Genomic DNA, 23,908 nt, shown 5'->3' with positions numbered 1-23,908 from the left:
TATGGGCTCCCATTTTTTTCCAGAATGCAGGACTCTCAAAATCCTTAAAAGGACTAAAAGACTTAGTTTAGCAACATTCATCTCAACTGATACTGTTTTAGTTTATGCCTATCTGTCATTTATTTATACATACATACATACATACATACATACATACACCCCCCACCCATCTGGCTGAGTTTCCCCAGCCACTGTGGGCAGCTTCCAGCAAAATATAAAAACATAATAAAACATCAAACATTAAAAACTTCCCTAAACAAGGCTGCCTTCAGGAGTCTTCTAAAAGTTGTGTAGTTCTTTATCTCTTTGACATCTGATGGGAGGGCGTTCCATAGGGAGGGCACCACCACCGAGAAGGCCCTCTCTGCCTGGTTCCCTGTTGGTCTTGTTTAATTCAGTGATTGCTTATTCAAATATTCCCAAGTTTGTCTTAGGAAAGAGTCTGGGCAACTCTTGTTTGCATCACACGGCTCAGAACCATACCTGTGATCATGTCGAAAAGAAACAATAAACTTGAACTTCATGGAATCATCAAATCTTTGAATTGTAGAGTTGGGAGGGACCAGCCCCCTGCGATGAAGGAATCTTTTGCCCAACTTGGGGCTCAAACCCATGAGATTAATAATAAATAATAATAAATAATTTTTTTTTCTACCCCGCCCTTCCCAGTTCAGAAAACCAGGCTCAGGGCAGCTAACAACAGATTTAAAACACTTAATTGATGCAACAAAAAACAGCATAAAATACAGTATAAAACGTGAATAATAAATTCAGAATTCAAAAATCAATTTTTTGGGGAAATCCATCCAATAAGCATTATCACCAGGGCTAGCTGGATAAATTAGTCCTATTTGGGCCAGTGAGGAGACCAGGGGAGAATTAGCTGTGGGATCCCAGAGCGGTAATCTTCATAAAGAGGGGAGGGGGAATAAAAGGAAGGGGAATAAAAGATCAGGTTAAATTCAAATTGAAAGCCAGGCAGAATAGGTCTTACTGGCCCTGCGGAAGGAAGTTAAATCCTGCAGGGCCCTGGTCTCATGGGACAGAGCATTCCACCAGGTCAGAGCCATCACTGAGAAGGCTCTGGCCCTGGTGGAGGATAATCTGACTTCCTTAGGGCCCGGGACCTCTAAACTATGATTATTCATGGACCTTAAGGTCCTCTGCAGGGCATACCAGGAGTCTCATGCTCAACCAACTGAGCTATGCATGGCTGAAGCTATATCATGGTTGATATACCTAGAGGGATTCGAACAAATATGCACATTGTCCACATATTCATCAAGGCTTGTCCTTCTGCGGAAGGCATGTTTTCCTTTCTGCTAACTAAACAACAGCAACAACCCCAAAACACAACAGCAACCAAATAGTGGACAAATCCACCACTCCAGAGTATGATTGCCACCCACAATCCCACAGGAGGAACAGCTATTCCCATTCCTTGCTTGAGGGCAGGGAAATCCTGTTGTTGGCACTGGGAAACGAGGTTATTTCTGCAATCGTTAGGCACTAGGAAACAAAGTTATTTCTGCAAACGTTAGGAGGTTTTAGTTTAGAATGCTGAAGTTTTTGTGCACAAAGAACGAAAAAATGTCCACCTGGACCCAGACAAAGAGTTATGCAATTATATTGCATATTGGGAGGAATTCCCAGCAATTACTCAAACGTTTGGAATCTAGATAGTATCACAAAAGAGAGGGGAAACGGGTGAAAAAGAATGAGGAGGAGGAGGATGGAGTGAGAGAACCTGAGGAGACGGGGATTGCATGCATGAAGAGGGGATGGGAATGTTCCGGGGTCAGGAGGACAGCTTCAGATCAAGGGGGCGGGGAAGAATTATGAGCCTCAGGAGAAGATGGTTGCAAGTGAGATAACAGCTGGAGAAAGAGCTGGGCTGTCATCCTACCAGTGGAAATATCAAGAGTTGTTGCTTTTGGATGCAAATCCCCACTAATATCGCAATCCAACCGCCGCCTGTGTCATTAATGCTTTTATGCGGTTTTGTGTGTGGTATTTATTTCATTTGTTTTCCATGAGATGTCGTTGTGATGAAATGCCACAAGCTGAGCTAGGTAGAGATGACACAATTCAGGAGACCTTTGGACAGGCAGTCTGAGAATGTTTGGGGGAAAACAATGTTGTTATGAATCATAGATCTGAGGGCCTTCCCAGATAGTTTTGAGCACAGCCAACGAGAGTGTTACTCATTTTTTGTTGGATTCCTGCTACGTCTCTTCTGCACAGCTCTTTGGTCATAGAGACATTGCATTTTCCCAGGAACTGCAATGCTAAGTGCTGGGAAATGCTCCCTTCCCTCTAGTGAGGCAACTTTTGCAATTGCTACTGCTGTATGGAGTGTGACTTCGTATATGATTAAATGGCAGATGCTTCACAAAGCTGAAATAAAAAGAAGAAAATGACAAAGACTTATTAAAAGTCCTGTTCTGGAGGGTAGGACTCAGACCAATGGCTTCAATTACAGTCACACCATGGAAGTCGAATGGAAAAACGTTCAGAAACCAAAGCGTGGCTTCTGATTGGCTGCAGGAAGCTCCTGCATCCAATCAGAAGCTGCATTGGACATCTGGCTTCCAAAAAAATGCTCAAAAACCGGAACACTCACTTCCCGGTTTTGATCGTTCGGGAACTGATTTGTTCGGCAACTGAGGCGTTCGACAACCAAGGTACAACTGTACGAGAAAGGAGACTCCGACTCAACATCAGGAAGAACTTTCTGACAGTAAGAGCTGTTTGACATTGGAACGGTCTCCTTCCTTGGAGGTTTTTAAGCAGAGGTTGGATGGCCATCTGTCATGGATGTTTTAGCTGAGATTCCTGCATTGCGGGGCGTTGGACTAGATGACGCTCGGGTCCCTTCCAACTCTACAATTCCATGATTCCATCTGTCAAGCAGAAATGCTTGCGCTGGTGGAACTGTAGTATAGTCATACCTCATGTTATGTTTGCTTCATGATGCGTTTTTTCAGGTTGCGTCCCGCGGCAACCCGGAAGTACCAGAAAGGGTTACTTCCAGGTTTCGCCGCATGCGCAGAAGCGCTAAATTGTGCCGCACACCTGCGCAGATACAGTGCTTCAGGTTATGGGCTTTTCATGTTGCGAACGGGCCTCCGGAATGTATCCCATTCGCAACCAGAGGTACCAGTGTATTATCATGTCGCTGAATTCCACCCGCTCATCTTTCCAGCCAGGCAAGCAAGCAAAAGTATTGCAGTTGAAGGACTTATTTCAACTGGGCAGAAGCCCTCAGGGACCGTGTGGCACATGGCCAATGAGGAGGGCAGCTTGGGGCAGAATCTGGAGGGCTAGATAGAGTGGCAGTGGGTGTTTGGCCTACAGTATCAAAATTCCCCATCCCTACTGCCCTCATGGGGACACGGGTGGCGCTGTGGGTTAAACCACAGAGCCTAGGACTTGCCGATCAGAAGGTTGACGGTTCGAATCCACACGACGGGGTGAGCTCCTGTTGCTTGGTCCCTGCTCCTGCCAACCTAGCAGTACGAAAGCACGTCAAAGTGCAAGTAGATAAATAGGTACCGCTCCAGCGGGAAGATAAACGGCATTTCCATGCACTGCTCTGGTTCACCAGAAGCGGCTTAGTCATGCTGGCCACATGACCCAGAAGCTGTACGCCGGCTCCCTCGGCCGATAAAGCGAGATGAGCGCCGCAACCCCAGAGTTGTCCGTGACTGGACCTAACGGTCAGGGGTCCCTTTACCTTTACCTTTACCTTTACCGCCCTCATGAGCACAAGCAGCAACAGAATAATTTGACAAATTTTCCCGCTTTGTGTGTGTGTGTGTAAAAATTATTTCCTCTTCAATATGAAGTTGTTGTTTTTTGCTATTCCACGTATGCTAGGCATGTGAACTTTTACCTTGTCAAGCTATCGTAGTATATTTGAAAATTGCAGTTATTTGATTAAAACGTTGCCTATAAGGCAAAGGGGCGAGTTAATAGAATCCATATGCAATTAAAATGCAGAACTAAACGTAATCAGACCCCAGTGACTAGGGCTTTCGTAGTGATAGTCTTACCATGGCCTCTGAGGTTGAAAGTTTATGTTTAAAGTTCCCCATTGCAGCAGTTCCACAGAGCATGGGCCAGATGACAGTTCAGTGTGACCAGGGCATAGGTAAGTCATAACAAGTGCTAACCAGCTTCTAGATACTGAAGGAGTTGCAGGTACCTCTCTCCTTTTTAGCAGGTGGTGTCACATGCAAAATGCTTTGGGTTTGCTTCTTAAAGAAGTGCACTCAGCAGCGGTTCTCTTCTATAAACACTTCGAGATGACGGGTCCTGCTGTGGGAACATTGCGAGGGCCTTTTATATCTTTTTATAAAAACAACACGGCTATTTGATTCGTGTGGATTCATGTTAGAGGAATCATCTGACAGCCAGAGACTCGACTCTGTGCACCAAGTCACAAAAAGGGTTTACTTTTTCTTTCCCCTCCCCTCCCCCCTTTTTTTAACCGAATTTGAAGGAAAGCAACCCAAAACTTATTTTCTCTGGACAGTTTTAAGAGTCAACATCCTGTGTTGGAGTTCTCTAATCATCACCAGCACAATTTACAATCGGAACACACAGAGAGCCGGTTCAGACCAGCTCATCTGTTGATCTTGGCAGAGGTCCCTATTCTCACTGCGCACAGCTGCCACCCGAGAGACGGGGACTCGGCGCACGGCTGGAGGAGGGTGGGTTGCAAGTTGGTCAAGACATGAACACATAGGCCTGCTTCATTTCAACAGATGCGCCCTGCTTTCCCGCCACCTCCCCCACCACCACCCTCCAAATAGTATTTTCTTTTTACTGCCTCTTTTAAAACACACACACACACACACACTCACACACAAACTGAAATTAAATGAGGACCTCTCATGAGCCACTGCGCTCCAGGCATAAGAAATTATAATGTCTGGCTTCCAGAAACTGTCCCGTCAAAATGTGCTTCTGATTAGGTGGCTTAATTACAGCTGTGAAAACAATGTTGATTTAGGCCTCTAGGTTCCAGTGCATGTCAGCCGTTATTAGCTAGCCTTGGACTGAAGCCACCATTCTCAAACTCTGCACCGCGAAAGTCACACACTGCCTTGACAACTTTTTATAAAGGTGGAAAGGTTGCCAGGAGCAAGACACTTATGCAAAATATTTTTCATTGTGCAAATTCCAAATGTGACACAATTGATAGAGATGAAATGGACAGGTCCTGTTGGGCTTCGCCGAGGCCCAAACTCCCAGGTTTTCCCACCAAATATCCCCATTTTAATAAAGTTTTTATAAACTTTGACTGACATAATGCTTAATTTTAATTCCTTTAATTCAGTTTTAGTCCAAATCCAGCATGTTGGTTTAACCACACAGTTTTATTGCATCTAAATTTTCCTGACAGTTTCATTTGCTGTCGGGAAATAAAATTGCCATTTTTGCAACATGGGAAATAATGGCCAGTTTCAAATCCAATATGTTTGAAACTTCCTTTGCCTCAAGCAGGTTAAGGCACACACTTAAACTTACTTTTTTGGAGGGCAGTGGGAGAAAGCTCATTAAATAGTTTTAATATTTTAATATAAGTAACACTTTTCTCAGTGGGAACTCTTATTATTAGACCTATGTATTTACACCTGCAGATAAGTAAAGTTTAGAGTAACATACTGCTTCCTTATTTTAAATGTCCCAATGTAGCTTCACTTTTGCGAGAGAAAATTTGAGGTGGTAAAACTTATTTTGTAATATTTGAAGAAGAACCCAGTTCTGTTGCTGAGATGATACAGGGAGTTGATATATTTAGCAAGCTAGATCTGTTGAAATTACCTCAGTGAGATGAATGGTGCTAAAATACAAAGGATGCCTTAACTGATTTTGGATTTTAACGTATATGGAGAGAGAAGCTGAGTACATTTGATACATTCCCACAGATTCTTTACAGAAGACTAGAACTAAAGTTGTTTTAAGTACCAGCAAGCTTTGTTCCCATCTACCTTGTGAGCAACCTAATAACATTATTTGGACTGATCACAATTTCTGAGCAGTCTCAAAACATGTTGCATTGTATTTGATGGGGGGGAGGAAAAACCATGTTCAGCGTATAACACCTCGTTTATGGGATTTGAACTGGTTGTCAAACTCCTGGTGGGTTCAGGATTTTGGTACTCACATATAAGGAAGGCCCTCCACAGTTCAAGGTGGAGATAGCTATATTCCTGACAGCATCCCTGTTGAAATTGGACAGGTGCTCATTACCTGTACTTTCCAGAAACAACTGGATTTTTTCCAATTGAATGAAAAAGTCTCTGCCATCACTGTTTGTTTGGTATTCCTTTTAAACCTTCAGTTGGTTTCCGGGCATAATTCAAAGTGTAGGTGCTGACCTTTAAAGCCCTAAACGACCTCATCCCTATGTACCTGAAGGAGTGTCTCCATCCCCATCAAAACAAACAAACAAAATTCCTTCCAGTAGCACCTTAGAGACCAACTAAGTTTGTTATTGGTGTGAGCTTTCGTGTAAAGAAGTCTGATCATAAAAAGGCTGATTGCCGAAGAATTGATGCTTTTGAATTCTGGTGCTGGAGGAGACTCTTGAGAGTCCCATGCAAGAAGATCAGACCTCTCCATTCTGAAGGAAATCAGCCCTGAGTGCTCACTGGAAGGACAGATCCTGAAGCTGAGGCTCCAAGACTTTGGCCACCTCAGGAGAAGAGAAGACTCCCTGGAAAAGACCCTGATGTTGGGAAAGAATGAGGGCACAAGGAGAAGGGGACGACAGAGGACGAGATGGTTGGACAGTGTTCTCGAAGCTACCAGCATGAATTTGACCAAACTGCGGGAGGCAGTGGAAGACAGGAGTGCCTGGTGTGCTCTGGTCCATGGGGTCATGAAGACGGACACGACTAAACGACTAGACAACAACACAGCAGACCAACACAGCTCCATCCCAATCATTCAGCCCAGACACTAAGGCCCACCTCTGAGAGTCTTCTGGTGGTTCCCTTACTGCGAAAAGCGAAGTTACAGGGAACAAGGCAGAGGGCCTTCTCGGCAGTGGCACCCACCCTGTGGAATGCCCTCCCTTCAGATGTCAAGGAGATAAATAACTATTTGACTTTTAGAAGACATTCGAAGGCAGATCTGTCCAAGGAAGTTTTGCGTGGTTGGTGTTTAACTGTGTTTTTAGTATTTTGTTGGGAGCCGCCCAGAGTGGCTGGGGTGTCAGGGTCTGGACTGCAGAGAAATGGTGGGGACTGCCTCCCCCTCTTCCCCCTGAACCTTCCAGAGAAGAGGAAGATGATATAGATTTACAACAGTGGTTTGCAGAATAGTTATTTACCTCGGTTCCCCATCCCTGGTATGTTGGCTTTCACCCAGCCCTTTAGGTATCAAAAAAATAACATTTCTGCTGTCTCACCCAAATTAGGTGACAAGAGAAAATAGAGTTGTGCCATCAGCATACTGATAATATCTCCATCCCATAACATAAATACCACTGTCTTCCATCACCACCACCACCTAGTACTGTCCTTCCAGGTAGGAATGAAAGCACTGAAGCACAATGACCCCAGAGGGGAGTATCAGTGGCTAACTGGTAGTTATTGCAATCTTCTGAGTCTAAGGAGGCCATGCCACCATGTCCTTCAAAGGCAGCCGGGACCATTTTTTCTCACTGGGAGACATTCACTGTCTCCTGGACCCAGCTATCCAGTCCTATCCTGCTAGGTGTTACGAGCCAAGAAGCCAAGGATTGAACAAACAGCTGGGAGGCCAGACTTCTCCTTGTCCATGTCCTGAAGCCATAATAACTGAAAGTCATCTAATGAAATAGGAAGAGGCAGTGCTCTAAACATGTCCTTAGGCCGAGCTGTCAAAACCGTTATATCCAAGTTGCTGCAGATGCGAGTTATTTTACTCTCACGGTGCTTAGTAAACATGTCACAACATGCCTCCAAGGGTTTTTTTAAACATTGCCTTGCCTGCCATGTTGGAAAAAGTCCCAAGGCACTCCAAGAACTTCACCGGACCGCACTCCATAAAATCAGTGATAGAGGATGAGCATTGCACTGTTTTCTGCCACTTGCATACCAGCATTCCTGCTTTACAGCCATCAGTATCCAGGTAAACCGTGGGACTAACTGAACTCTGCATGAGGGAAGATAATGTCCTTCCCAGCTGAAAAAGCATAAAATGAGGTGCCAGGTGAGCCTCTCTGGGGACGACATTCCAGAGTCAGGGCACCATCCTCAAAATGGTCATCCTTCTGTAGCAGCCCACTGCACCTCACCTGGTCAAGTGCAAATGAAGAAGGGACTGTGATGAAGATCTCAGGGTCTGGGTACGTATATGAAGATACAGGTGAACCTTAAGATAACCTGGCCTGACCATTACTAGGGAGTCAACGGAACGTCTCCCACATTTTCTTGCCTAGTCAAGAGTGCAACCCATTCCATATGCTAGACCCTCCATGGTTGTCAAAGCACCCACAAAGTCCTGAACAGCTCTGGGCAAAACAGCTCCAGCATATTTATTGAGGTTCCCTGATCAAGATTATCAAGAGTCTGGAAAACGGGCCTTATGAGGAACGCTTGAAGAAGCTAGATATGTTTAGCCTGGAAAAGAGATATCTCAAGGGTCGTCACATGGAAGAGGGAACAAGCTTGTTTTCTCCTGCTCTGAGGAGTAGGACTCAAACCAATGGCTTCAAATCACAAGGAAGGAGATTCTGACTCAACATCAGGAAGAAGTTTCTGGCAGTAAGAGCTGTTTGACAGTGGAACAGTCTCCCTTGGGAGGTTGTGAACTCTCCTTCCTTGGAGGTTTTTAAGAAGTTAGATGGCCATCTGTCATGGATGCTTTAGCTGAGATTCCTGCATTGCAAAGGGGTTTGACTAGATGACCCATTGGGTCCCTTCCAACTCTATGATTCTATGACTGCAACCCACCCCATATGCTAGGCTCCATAGTTAGCATCCACAAAGAACTGAACAGCCCTGGACAAGACAATTTCAGCATATTTATTGAGCTTCCCCCGTAACAGAAAGCCCAGGGTCCTCATCCTAGAAACACAGAAAGCTACCCTATACCAAGGTAGACTTTATTTGTCCATGTAGCTCAGTATTTTCTCTTCTGGCACACAGAGCTTTCTTTCACATCACCTGCTACACGGTCTGTCTAACTGAAGATGTCAAAGGCCAAACCTGTGACTTTCTGCGTGTGCCCTGCCACTGAGCTCTGTAATACACCCAACAGAACCCCTATTCTGGCTCTAGCACTCAACCCCAAATCCCACTACAAAGCGAAATGACTTCCTGGTGAATGTTCTTAAAAAGAAGGTTGTCAAAGGGCAGACTTTTGTGCTAATGGAAGTAGATATCACTGTTTTTTTGCTGAACCAAATCTGAGACCACTTCTCTCAGTTCAGGTTGGTAGACTGTTAGTCCGAAGGGTTGTCCATACACCAGCAGTAAGCCCCAGTCCATCCCAGGTTTTTAACGTAAGGTGTAAACACTCAGAACTGGAAGGTGAGTGTGAAATGGAATCACTGAAGATTGTTGCAGTGTTTCCCCCCAACCTGCGGGTCACAAAGCCTCTGCAGGTGGTCATGGGCTTTGTAAGTAAACCGCAAATAAGTATTGCTTGTAAACCTTAACTGGTGTATGATGAACACCTCTTCCAACTTTTTGTTCTGTTGGCATATTAATAATGCCATGTTGGCACTTATAACTGAAAATCAGAAAGCCAAGAGTCTTACACTAGTCCTGGCACAATTGCACTGGCTGCTGATTAGTTTCTGGGCCCAATTCAAAATGCTGGTGTTGATCTATAAAGCCTTGCATGTCTCAGGACCTCAATACTTTAAGGACCTCCTTTCCCCCATACAAACCAACCCGGACCTTGTGCTTGTCACCCGAGGCCCTTCTCTGTGTCCCCCATCCGGAGAGTGGCAGCAGAAGAACAGGTCTTTTCTTGCTTAAAAAAAATATTTTTTTAAAAAAATTAAAGATCTTGGGTTACAAAAGCACAAGAGTTGTCTCTATTTTCAGCTCGTGGAGTCTTTCCTACTGATCAGTTACATTCAATGTGAGACATCAATGTTGTACACAGTATAAGGGTGGGGGAGAAGAGAGAGGAAAGAAGGGGGGTGGTGCATTCTTTTGTTTGGTGTATGCAACATAAAAAAACCCCTAAGATCATGGCCACTGGTCCCACCAGCTCCTGGCAAATAGAAGGGGAAGAAATGGAGGCACTGAGAGATTTTACTTTCTTGGGCTCCATGACCACTGCAGATGGTGACAGCAGTCACAAAATTAAAAGACACCTGCTTCTTGGGAGAAAAGCGATGACAAACCTAGACCGCATCTTAAAAAGCAGAGACATCACCTTGCCGACAAAGGTCCATATAGTCAAAGCTATGGTTTTCCCCGTAGTGATGTATGGAAGTGAGAGCTGGACCATAAAGAAGGCTGATTGCCGAAGAATTGATGCTTTTGAGAGTCCCATGGACTGCAAGAAGATCAAACCTATCCGTTCTGAAGGAAATTAACCCTGAGTGCTCACTGGAAGGACAGATCCTAAAGCTGAGGCTCCAATACTTTGGCCACCTCATGAGAAGAGAAGACTCCCTGGAAAAGACCCTGATGCTGGGAAAGATGGAGGGCACAAGGAGAAGGGGATGACAAAGGATGAGATGGTTGGTCAGTGTTCTCAAAGCTACCAGCATGAGTTTGACCAAACTGCAGGAGGCAGTGGAAGACAGGAGTGCCTGGCGTGCTCTGGTCCATGGGGTCACGAAGAGTCGGACACGACTAAACAACAACAACAAACTTGGGTAGCTTTTCTTTCTATTCATTTATTGGTTTTCATTGGTAGTGAGAGTGGTTGGGTGTCCAGGGCAAGGTTGCTTGCCTGCAGTGAGTTTTGATTGCGTGTGTCAGGGGGTAACCCGGTCAGTTGGGCGGCATATAAATACATTTTATTATTATTATTATTATTATTATTATTATTATTATTAGAAAGTCGGTTTGTACAGTGATCCTCTTCCTGCACAGTGTCAGCATACTATTTCGTATCTCAGCAGCTAGCATTGGGTACACTCTGGTCATCAACTACTATTCTATCCCACGGCAAAGTCCCTAGCATTTTGTGGGTCGTGCTGTATTTTGCCGATGGAACTAAGAGAAACTTGCTTATTGAAAATTAACTCAGATATCTAGCTTTAGTCAGATAATATATTGCATGTAAAAAACCAGACAAAAGTGATTTGAGGTTTTCTTTCTGGACATAATTTTTCTTTCGATTTTACCACAATAGAATAGAACAGAATTACATCACCATGTTTCTTTACAGTAGTGGCACAATTCACAGGCAAGTAAGCAGGTGTCTTAGTTTTCTGTGCTCTTTGCTCTGTCCATTGTACCTGCCTTTTTCCAATCTGCCTCCGTCCCCATTTGTCTGCCAAGTGACAGTGTCTGACACGCCACGATACAAAGATCCGACAATACTGTCTAGGTTGCAGTGGGAATGAAAAGCTTGTAAGAAGCGGGAAAGCTGTTGTGTTGAAAACTGGATCAGGATGTTTAACCCCGAGTAGAAAGTTTTTAAGAAAGAATAGAGCCGAGAACATAATTGAGCTGGCTTTGCAGAAGAAAAGACTATTCTGTACAAAGGTAGATAAATTTACTTCTTTCTGGTGTCAAGGACTTTTACTTCGGCATTTCCTCCTTCCTTTTGAAGAAGCTATTTCAAGATAGAGGGCTAGAAGCATCCATTATCCAGTGCTAAACCGTGGGTTAAACACAAAAGAAAGTAAAATTTGTTCTGGGGTTATGAATCAACGGAGACATTTTTGTAAGAAGTTAAAGCCTAGTTAGGCTGCCAAAAGACTCTGGTTCATGTACTCAGATGACACCTGAATTGAGGTAATCCAAATGACCTATCCATGCTAATGCTACCTCCTTTTTCTATGTCTCAATAAAGTCAGAACATACAGAACATAGCCAAGCACTCCCCATTTCACCAGACTTCTGTTTCTGGGTCACTGCAGAAATGTGTGAGGGCCACTTTATGTGTTGCAGCAAAAGACAGATCCTTGAACTTCCACTATGGCTCCGTTTCACCTTTTCATTAATGTCAGAAGAGTTTTTGCAGAGTATGAATGTACCTAAGTCCAGCATTCATCTGAGGCTGTGTGTGTGTGTGTGTGTGTGTGTGTGTGTGTGTGTGTGTGCCTGTTCTGGGCATGCAAATGCTCTTTGAACATATTAGCAAACTCATGTTTGATCTAATGGTAGTGGGGACCCACCCTTTGCTGTAAAAATTGCTTACAACTGAGTTCAGATGGTCCAGTCTCTGGCTCATTTCTGCTAAAAACCGAGTGTTGCTGGTCTTTCCTGGGCACCTCAGGTGTTATGCTGCTCACGCAAGCACTTTTTGCATAAATGAACAAGAAGTGATGCACACTTCACCTGCTCCAGCTCCTGATAAAATCTGGTATTCATCACAGATGCTGGTGATAACCATGGAACCTATGACTCTCAATAGATTACACACTCATTTCAGACTGAGGACTGAACCACATGGGACCCACGTTTTATAATCTATCAAGCTGTTCCCCTTTTGTTTTTCCTCGCCCTATCCTTTCTCTTATACAGTGGTACCTCGGGTTAAGTACTTAATTCGTTCCGGAGGTCTGTACTTAACCTGAAACTGTTCTTAACCTGAAGCACCACTTTAGCTAATGGGGCCTCCTGCTGCCGCCGCACCGCCGGAGCCCAATTTCTGTTCTTATCCTGAAGCAAAGTTCTTAACCTGAAGCAAAGTTCTTAATCCTGAAGCAAAGTTCTTAACCTGAAGCAGTATTTCTGGCTTCAAGGAGTGTGTAACCTGAAGCGTATGTAACTCGAGGTACCACTGTACAAACTTCAAAGAAACGAAGAAAATAGCGGTGGTGTCGTCACTCTTCCAACCTACCTTGGGACAAGGTGCAACCCCATTGTCATGCTTGCTATTTGAAGAGCAGCTATTTAGTTTAGCCTTCAAGCCCTAAAACAGCATAGCCTGCAACAGAGATGGGGAGCTGGTGGCCTTCCATGTGTTGTCGGACTCCAACTCCTAAAAGCCCCCGGGCATTTCATTCGACTTTTAATTTGTATACTACCTTTCTGTATTACTACACACAAGGCAGTTTACAACCGAAGACAACAAAATAGATGACCAAGATCACACACACAATAACAATAAAAGCCACAACAACTTTAAAATAAACAAGTTGTATCAAATAAAGCAATATTCAACAATCCATTAAACTGTAATAGTAAACAGTAGAATTAAATATCAGCAAATAATAGTTAAACAGTTTACACTTACCAGTTACAGTAAGGAATTACAAATCAATAAAAATAATGGCAAGTCACAGTGCTCAAAATACCACAAAGTGCTTAAAATACCACAAACCATGCAAAAGGGTCAAATTGGGAAACAAGTACACACAACTTATAAAATTATTTTTGTATTATAAAAGTATTTGGTCAATAGCGAGGGATTATGGGAGTTGAAGTCTAACAACATCTGGAGGGCCACCAGTAAATTATCTCTGATAGCTTTCACAAACTCCTCTTGAAATCCTCTAGAGAAGACTATTTCATGGCTCTGTTGGAAAGTTTATGCTATCGCTGAAGCATTTTTGTAGTTGAAGAGGTTCTGGCTTCTACAGTATGCATAAGACGACTTTGCTATTAAGTATTAGGGTGTATGCTTTATGTTTCTCAACTGAGCCATTGTTTTGTGCTGGAAATCCAAGTGGAATAATATGAAAATACTTGGAAATGTCTGTGAGGGTGTGATGCAGAAGACAGGAAGTTCAAAGGGTACAAAAGTTTAATATTCTATTATTAGACAACTGTTTTGGTCCTTTGGTTGCTGACAAGTTTCAGGACTGTTGAACTGGCAGTAACATCTTCATGTTTGTTTTATTGAGCTTGTACATTTGGATCACCATTCCTACAATCAGCAATTGTACTTTTTCTTAACGTTCCCGTTTCCTGTTTTTGTGTGGAACTCATTTGAAGAAAGTTTTCGAAACCATACTGCTTCTCAAAGGCCAGAAATGTTGACCTATAGTGTAAACCTGTTCCAAAATACCAAGAAAATTCTGTAGAACCCGATTTTGATTCTGTAGAACCAGATGTTGCTGGTCTACAACCCCAATCGTGCATGGCTATTGGCCATGTGGCTGCAGTTGATGATAGGGGACATAGGAGCCAACTCCTAGGGGCCAAGGTCCCTTCAGCTCCCTAATAAAATATTTGAGGGAGCCATGTCCTCCCAAAGTTGATGGATACTGCCATTCAGATAGTGTGTGTGTGCCGCAATATGTGATTGATTATGCGAGACGGGGCTTACCTGCCCCCCCATGTTTTATTCAAGTTGGCACCCCTGGTAGGTGGAATCCAGCAACATCTAGAGGGCTACAGGTACTCAACCCCTGCTGCATTTCCTGAAAAAACACCAGCACACAAGGCTAGCAACATTGGGCTATACTTGACGGTTGTCATACACTACTCAACCTCAATTTTTCTGCAGCAAAATGGGTAGAACAACACTAGGGCCTTCCTCTTAGCACGTTTCTCCCTTGCATCCTGAGTTTCAGTGTCTTCAAAGCCCATGACACCTTTGGTAAAGGCTGTTCTCCAATTGGAGCGCTCGCAGGCAAGTGTTTCCCATTTCCCATGATAATTGTTACACTGCAAGTGAAATCAAAATCCTGCCGATATTTCCATCTGCTTATAGTGGAACGCTCGCAGGCAAGTGTTTCCCAATTGTTGGTGTTTGTACTGCATTTTAAAAATTTGCCTTGAGACAGTCTTGCACATAACATGTAGCTGGTCTCTGTATTTCCAAAGCTGGACCTTTAAACCCATCTGTGTGTTCAAGGGACAAGTGAATCTGAATTAAGAAGCAGGTTCTGCTATTGACCATGACTCCCCAGCTAACTTCACCTGATCCAGAAGCAGCTTCCCAGCTAGAAGGCAATCATAGGTTGGCATGGTAGAAAGCCACACCTGCCTATGAGCTTGGTCACCGTCTCTTGGTCTGACCTACAAGGTTGGTGCAAGGAAGGGAAGCTAAGAGCCACATAAGAGACCACAAGGTACTTGGAAGAAAACCACATTATAAATCCCTATATCTCTTTGTTTTCCTCTGCATTTGCATCATTCTGCAGAGCCTTTTGCGCACATTCTTTTCTCTCTCTCTTTCCCTCTTGTATGCAGATTTTACATTCATATAAAAGGCGGGAGTGGGTGGGGACAATTCCTTTTTAGAACGTTCATTCCCTTAGGATGCAACTGGTATGTGGAAAATATTGATTTTCGTTTGCTTAGTGACTCTCGGCTTGTTTGGCCGTTTTGGGGAAAAGTGATTTTCCAGTGTCAGTACCAATCCACGGCTGATTGGTATATATACATAGTTTTTTCCCCCTTGAATTATTAGGTTTTTATTTAGGTGCAGCCAGAAGTATAACTGTATATATGAATGAGGCCAGAAACAATAGAAACTGTAACCCTAGCCCAGCCACACTCAAATTGTTTATAACTGATAAGCTTGATTTCTTGCCCAGTTAGCATAATTTGAAGCTTGCATGCCTGTTAGACATCAACTGAAATTGAGCCTAGAGTATGACCCTTTCCCCCCTCCTAGTTATTCATATAACAATTAAGGGTCCTCCCTCCCTCGCTCATTGCAATGCCTTTTCAAAATAAATTCACTTTTCTGTTTAATTTCTGATTCTATAAAACTCACAAGTGATTGGTATTGCTCATAAACTGCTTGCACCAGGAGCAAGAGGAGAAGCAAAGGTCAGTACTGCTGCCCCAAACCAAAAACTCTCTGTGTGTAAAATCTAAGTCAGATCGAAAGGTATTTTAAAAGCAGCTAACTTTTATGAGGATACTCAAGTGTACTTCATTGAGTTAGAAATTCTAGCGTCTTCCCCACCTGGTACTAGAATTTTGGATTAGATTTCTTGCCGTCAGGCAGTTCCTTCAAATTATTTCATACAGAGCAACATTTTTGGATTTCCTCATAAAGCTATTTGCTGATTTTATTGCTTTTATCAAGGATACATTTACGCAATGTAGCACCTTCTCAGATTTATTTATTTTTTTTAAAGCTAGCTGCTTTGTTTGTTTGTTTTAATCCAACAAAATGCATGGCCCATATTTTTGTATTATTTTTTTTAAAAAATGAGTGAACCTAAGGCATGTAGAATTTGGATAATGCACCCGGTGTTTGAACAGCAATTCTGAAGAGTTTCTGAAATCCCAGTGGGATGCTCTTTTGCAAATGTCACATTGCCATCACATCAAGAAGTGTTATCTACATACAACAGCGGTTTATCAAGGGCACAATGTGACTAGCATTGTTCTTTTCCCCTGGAGGGGGCTGTTTTTTTACGAGACGGCGTAGTTCTGATACGAAATCAGTGCTAAACATTGGTAGTTTGAGCAAGGAAAGGGAATTTTGCTCTCTTGAGAGTGCATAGGCATGATAACACGTACAGCTTGTAATCTCACAACACTGGCAGAAAGATGTTTTGAACCTGTCTCTAACCTACAGCCCACTTACAGCTTCATTGAATGAAAGTATTCAGAAGTAAACGAGCTGTGAATCACGGTTTGTGGTACCAAACCCTTCTCCCCACTGGTGACTTTCCCTCCAAAGCAGGGGACATTGCACACCCCCTCTCTACTCCCTCACAAACACTTTTCAGCAGAAAACTCTTTGAGATGGACAACGTTGACCTCCAATATAGCATATGAAGAGATCCATTTTCAAAGCCAGCAAGGGTTATGCCACCATTTTGATTAGCTGGGTCACAAACAATGGTGGTTATGAGAATTTGTTGTGCAGGGGACCCTTTTCTCACAAGACAATCCTGGAACACTTAAAATGCATTTTTAAACAATACATTTGTTTTTAATGTCTCAATGAGTTTATCCTTCAGTTCAATAGATCATTGTCCGCATACTGCCACAGATATAGGGTCTCTCTTTAAATTTCTTCCATAGCATATTGATCAGTAGGCTTCTATTCATAGCACACCGCAACTTCCTTAGAGTATGAGATGACACTTGTGCTCTTGGATAACCCTAATATAAACTGGAGATTTACCTAAATCATGAAGAAGAAGAAAAGCGGGGAATAAATCTCACCAATGATCTGGGGTTAAAATAGGTGCAGCTGAATCTTAAATCTTTCCCGGATGCCCTTAAAAGATTTACAATCCATTTACTTTCTTTGATATGCCTTTTTAAGGGGTGCTCACTATTTTACTTAACATACTGCCAGCTGTTCAACAGAGTATGTAATAGAGTTAATCATCTAAATGTCTAATGATTTTTCTGGTGTGAGAATGCTGAATCATAAAGACACTTTAATTTTGCCTTAGCCATATCCTTCTGTATCATAAAAGGCTATTGTTGGAAATAATAATTTTGATGCCCCACACTCCCTGCATTTCTGTTGCTAATAGAAATGCAAGGTTTTCATGAAACCTGTATATATAAAAATCAAATGTATATTTTTAAAATCAAATTATTTTGATGGTCAAATTTTGGTCCTTTGGCTTGGTTTGGTTTTGTTTCATTTTTAAAGCATGATTTAAAATACAATGAGAAATGTGGCTTTGCTGAATCCCAGCTTTCTCTTCCTGGTTTAGTAAATGGGATAACTAAATCACAGTCGCACCACTTCGGAGCAAACTGAAGGAAAGTAGTTAAGCATCTTGCTGTGCGTGAGCAGTTAAGAGGGCAGGCAGGCACCGTGCACCTTGACCACCTATTATGAAGCTTTTTGCTGCAATGTCAAGTGAAAGCAAGTTAATTGGGTGAAGCTGTAGAGCATGTTAGGGGCATGGTAAAGGGATGCTGGCTGACAGCTGAATGTCAGCAGAAGCTACTCAAGTGTGGCTGAGAGACAGAGACCTGTCACAAAGTTCACGCGGGCTGCAGCGCAGTTAGGGAGCTGAAATGTGGTTCGGGCTCACTTTCTCCCTCATTGCATTCAAGCACCTTAAGATTTCACACTGTATGTGTCAACCCTTGTTCTCTAAGCTGTTTTCTCCTAACCCTTCTGAATTCAAATGATTGGACAAAAAGATGCTAATGTTTGGCAAAGTGAATGTAAATATAGTCTCTCCCCCCCCCCTTCTCCTCCCGCTTCCCCTTTCCTCTTTCTGCCAGAGCACAGATCTGCATCAGGCTCCAGGTCTCTGACAAAAAAATTAGACTGCTGGAAATTCAGCAGATAGATGCACATCTCTTGTGAAGGGGTTCCCGAATTGGGCAATTAAAACGGTTTGGCTAATCGGTGCTTTTTGTCCATCGCAGGAGAACCTTTTTTCTGTACAGGTCCTTCCAGCCTGTTGCAAAGGCTGAGCGAGCGAGCTGTTGCTAGTCAATACAACCTCGTCCCTTTTTATTTCCTTTTAATTGATCCCCTCCCAGCCTCCACCGATTGAAGCGGAGGTAACAGTGGGAAAAACAGCCACCTGTAAAACTACTGTATTTTTCGCTCTATAACACGCACCAGACCATAACACGCACATAGTTTTTAGAGGAGGAAAATCTGCAGGCATGCCACCCGTAGGCATTCCCTCCATAACATGCACAGACATTTCCCCTTACTTTTTAGGAGGAAAAAAGTGAGTGTTATGGTGCAAAAAATACGGTAGCTGTGGGGAGGTACGGACATTAGAAGGCCGCTTGCTTGGATTTAGGGCCAAGCTTCCATTCACCCGTAAAATGGGCACCCAGAAATATGGCCAGTAACACAAGCACAAGGCTTGGCCCGCAAGATTCAAATAGAAAGTGTAAAAATGAAAGAGGAAAACAGCTGGCAATCTTTCTGTCTCCATGTTTAGAGCTGCATAAAGCATCGAGTGTTGTGCTATGAAATGATAATGGCAGCACGTTGCATAAAAACTTGGGGGATGCTCAAGAGCATATAGTCATCGTTCTGCAAGAGAGAGCCATGGAGTTGTCTTTCTGCTTGTCTGCAAGAGCCCAGGGTCCATCTCCCGTAAGATCCTGAGAAGCAGCTCTGCTGTTCTGGATTGCAATATATATTGTCCCCAATGTAGAGTTGTCTACCTGGCCAACAGTTGAGGGATGCAAGGTAAAGGTAAAGGACCCCTGGGCGGTTAAGTCCAGTCAAAGGCGACTATGGAGTTGCAGCGCTCATCTCGCTTTCATGCCAAGGGAGCCGGTGTTTGTCCACAGACAACCTTCTGGGTCATGTGGCAAGCAGGACTAAACTGCTTCTGGTGCAATGGGACACAGTGACGGAAACCAGAGCGCACGGAAACGCTTGCCGATCGGAAGGTCGACAGTTTGAATCCCTGCAACGGGGTGAGTTCCCGTTGCTCTGTCCCAGCTCCTGCCAACCTAGCAGTTCAAAAGCATGTTAAAGTGCAAGTAGATAAATAGGTACTGCTCCGGCGGGAAGGTAAACAGCGTTTCCGTGCGCTGCTCTGGTTCACCAGAAGCGGCATAGTCATGCTGGCCACATGAACCGGAAGCTGTACGCCAGCTCCCTTGGCCAGTAAAGCGAGATGAGCGCTGCAACCCCAGAGTCGTCCGCGACTGGACTTAACTGTCAGGGGTCCTTTACCTTTATCTTTTTAAGGCCATCAGAGCTCATCCTAAATCTGGATGGGGAAAACAAGGTGGTAGCAGAGCAGTCTGTGAAGAAACTGCAGAGACCCCGTTTTACTGATCACAGTACAAACTTGACCTTGGGGGATGTTGGTTCTCTACCTACAAGATAGTTGCTGAATCCTAAAAAACTGGGTACCACTGTATTGCCGTATACAGATAAGTAAAAAGGACGGTGCCTTGGGGGCTGGCTGAAATGAGCAGAGGGAAACCAAGAACCCTTCTCCTGCCCAAATATTGATCTGAGCTGTAGTAGGATGTGGAGGGGGGCATTCTTTTGAGGCAACCTTTTAAGACCCCCCAGAAGCTCTTTTTTTAGCCAGGCTAGGGCAAACTCGCATAGCATTTCTAGCCTCTAAGGTGCTGCAACATGGAGCCACCCTCTTGGACAGAACCCATCAGTAAATACAGTCGTCTCAGCGAATATGCACATAGGCACACGTTTCCGGTTCAAATGATCTGTTGGTGCTCATGTACAGAGACTCGTAATGTTGCCAACTAAGGGATAGAGAGTAATGATATTGAGAGAAAAAACACAATCTGATGCACATAGACACATGGTTATAGTAAAACAACAACCCTAAAACTTATATTATTTTGAGTTATTCCAATGTAAGTTATACTTTCAGGGCTATGTGTGTGTTTTCTTCATTTGTTTTAAATGCATACAGCAGTTCTGGATCAAGACAGTTTGTATGAATAGCGGCGAAAGCTTTTCCTCCATCTGTCAAGGCTACAGGAGCAATCAGATTTCCATTCCATTTGTTAGATGTTATTCTACCTCAGTTTCCTAGGAGGTGCAGCCTGGGCCTGAGAACTGAAGCAGACCAGCCTCCCCTCCTTTCACCACCGCCAAACATTGAAGCCTTTTCCTGTAACAGTCTATTGACTAGCTGCCAATCATTAAGTTTCATACTTTTTGTGTGCAACTCTCTGAGGGAACCTGATTTCTACCCCCTTGCTTGGGATTTTGAGGTTGTTTTATTTAAAAAAAAAAAGAATCGGCTGAGTTTTGAGGGAAATAAAATGTGAGAAATGATTATGATTTTTAACCAGAGTGATAAGCGAGTTCATGCGGAAAATGAGACTGACAAATATGCAAAACAACCTGTCCTTTACCTATTGACTGCACCTATTTAAAATGACAAATTGTCCTTGGTTTTTGGAGAGGAATTTTAAAACAAAGCACATTTTCACATAGCATCAGAATTTCTCTCTTTGGAGTAAACCAGGAAATCCAAATTTTGCATCCTTCTGCAGCATCCTATATAAACATTTAGATAATTAAAACTTGCTAATTACAATAACAGATGTTCAAATATGTGAAGTCACTGTTGCCACTGCAATAAACATCGATTTTAACTTGGCTACAATATGCTGTGTGCAGTAGGACCAAAATATACTTGCAGCAAAGATTGCAAGTTTAATTTCTGTCTAACTCAAACTTCACAATCCAAAATCCTTTGTAGAATTGAGTGTACAACTGCTTTTTAAATATCTCTTTGGGGTAACCATTTGAACTTGCAACCATACTGGTGGTTCTTAAAGGTCCGCCTTTCCAGCCTGCTACAAGATAGCTTGTGTTGTATCAGGAAATCAAAGAGCCAACATCAAAGGAAATTGCTGAACTAGTTGTTAGATGCAGCCCATTGATTTTTCCTCCTTCTTCTCCCCAGTAGCAGTAATGGGAATGGGAGGGGGAAGCGCTCAAAAACCCGATGCGCACAGTAGCAAAATTCCAAATATTCCCTTCCACTTCATTACTGCAGCCTGTATTTTGGTGCTAATACAATTCACCGAATGCATTCCATGGCATTTTGATGCCGTTGGTTAAAGTAGCACATGTCCCTCATGCAGATCAATTTTCTTAAACTTTTATTGATAAATGCAATACTTACAAACACAAACCAAAACACTAAACAAACATTATACATAGATACATACACCTCTCAACTTAGATTACAAAAAAAGAAAGCAAACATGGAAACTAAACATGCAGACATAAATTGTGACTTCCCTCCACCTATATGTGGCTTCCTTTGTTTCTTTTCTTCTTTTCGCTGTGTTGTCAATATTATTTTTGACTATCTCATCTTATGCCCATTTATTCTTAATTTTTTCCCCTCTATAAGTTTCATTCATATTGATATATTAATACCAGAACAATGTTTTTTGATGTATTCCTTCACGCAAGTCCACTCCTCTATCAGTTTTTGGTCAGATTGGCCTCTTACCACTGCTGTAAGTCTTGCTGATTCTATATACAGTGGTGCCCCGCAAGACGAATGCCTCGCAAGACGGAAAACCCGCTAGACGAAAGGGTTTTCCGTTTTTGAGCTGCATCGCAAGACGAATTTCCCTATGGGCTTGCTTCGCAAGACAAAAACGTCTCGCGAGTGTTCCGATTTTTTTCCGCTTTCCCCCCCTTTTTCTAAACTGCTAAGCCGCTAATAGCCTTTTAGCCGCTAAACCGCTAAGCCTTTAATAGCCGCTAAGCCGCTAATAGGGTTGCTTCGCAAGACGAAAAAACCGCTAGACGAAGAGACTCGCGGAATGGATTAATTTCATTTTGCGAGGCACCACTGTATTCACAAAATCTTATTTGCCATTCCCTTATTGAGGGAGTGCAGATCGAATTTTAGATACAGTTGTGTTTGCTAGTTTTGGCGGTGGTTGTATGTGATACTTGTTCTAAAGGTACTTATTCTTCCTATACATTCTTCCGGCTGATTCAAACTGCACCTCTTTGCTCTCTTACCTAGGATTAAGTCGATGGGACGTAGTTCTGAGTAAGAAATGTGTAGGATTATGGTACCCGAATACTTTATCTGCTTCATTTGCTCTGACCAATGCAAAATGTAGCTAAAATTTTGTAGATGTTAATGAACATGAGCAAGCTAATATTCCTTCAGGACTGTATCCTATTTGGATGGAATGTAGTTGCTGACCATGTTTAGTTTATTCCAGACAGAGAATGAGACAAAAATTTAAACTGGGAAAGGTCAGGGGCAAGCACAATTCAGCATTATCAAACAATATTTTTTAAAATAAATAAATAAATGAAGTGAAAAAACTATTCTAGACTTTACTGTACAGTGCGAAAAACCACTTGTTCGGATTTGTAGCTGATTGTGGCAGTTTAGCAGTTTTCAGTCTTAATGATAGCAGTGCAGCAGAGATACAGGAATGAGAGAATCAAAACCTTTACTAGAGCATTCAAATGTGAAAATAAGGGTAGTCGAAATATTAGGCGAAACAAATAATGTTCTCAAAAATTATTGTTAACTATTGCAATCCATAGATAATCATAGTGTGCTTGCTGAAATTAATGGGGCTTAAAACTCCTTTAAACTGTGCATTGGGTTGTACTAATATGCCGTAGCATTTGAGCATACTGTTTCTTAATTGGCCTATGGCTAAGGTGTATGTATTTTATTTATGATTTTTTCCCCTTTTCTTTTTGCCTTACAGGAGCCGCAAAACACTTTAAGCATCCCTAGATCTTCAAGATCCTTAACCCAGCTGGACCAGAATTGCATCCCAGACTTTTTGCCACTCAAGGCAGAGTCAGATTATGATACATCTTTTGCCTTGGTACACAACAGACCTAATTCTCAGATTTCCTCATATTCCTCAACCCTGAATTTCATACCCACCACCAAACGAGCAATGCAAAATGGATGTTAAGATCGATATTTTTTGTAAGCAGCTATATATAAATACATGTGTGTAACTAATTAAAAACCCTCGCTTATTTGGATGTTTTGAGCCTTCGAATTGCACTTATTTCTCTATGCATTTCCGTGGCATTAATTTTGCATTATTCATTGTGGGGGGTTCACGGGTTGTTCCTATGTTCCTGCGCTCCCAGCATACTGAAAAAGAGTTTGTTAAAATATATATATATATATATAATGAAAAGTTTTATTTATCACGGTAGTAGCTCATTTTTATGTAATATATTTTTAAATGTTAAAGAATGACACATTTTGGGTAATTTTCCTCTGACTTTTTTTAAAAAAGAAATCAATAAGCCATTTTAGTCTCTATCTATCAAAGTTGTTTCATACTTGTCTATTTTAAAACAGGGCTGCAATACTTTAATAGGATTGAGAGAGCTATTTGAAATGTATGCCAATGATTCCTGTCATTTCATGGCAGCCCTGCTATGGTTCAGTGAGCCCCCT

At 42.7% G+C, this 23,908-nt stretch overlaps 1 protein-coding gene across 1 annotated transcript in view; it reads left to right on the top strand.

Annotated features, from left to right (window-relative positions):
• CCDC171 (coiled-coil domain containing 171) overlaps positions 1-23,481 on the top strand; it is a 204,891-nt gene extending 181,410 nt beyond the window's left edge. The window contains exon 26 of the mRNA XM_082206189.1: positions 23,193-23,481. Within this exon, the coding sequence (XP_082062315.1) occupies positions 23,193-23,408 (216 nt within the window). The 3' untranslated portion in view covers positions 23,409-23,481. The remainder of the gene's footprint in view (positions 1-23,192) is intronic.
• Positions 23,482-23,908: the final 427 nt, after the last annotated feature.

The sequence above is a fragment of the Podarcis vaucheri genome (assembly GCF_965113315.1).
Source record: "Podarcis vaucheri genome assembly, chromosome: 17".
In the NCBI taxonomy this organism is placed as follows: Eukaryota; Metazoa; Chordata; class Lepidosauria; order Squamata; family Lacertidae; genus Podarcis; species Podarcis vaucheri.
The sequence above is the reverse complement of the archived record's forward strand: the minus strand, read 5'-3'. Positions and strand labels throughout refer to the sequence as shown.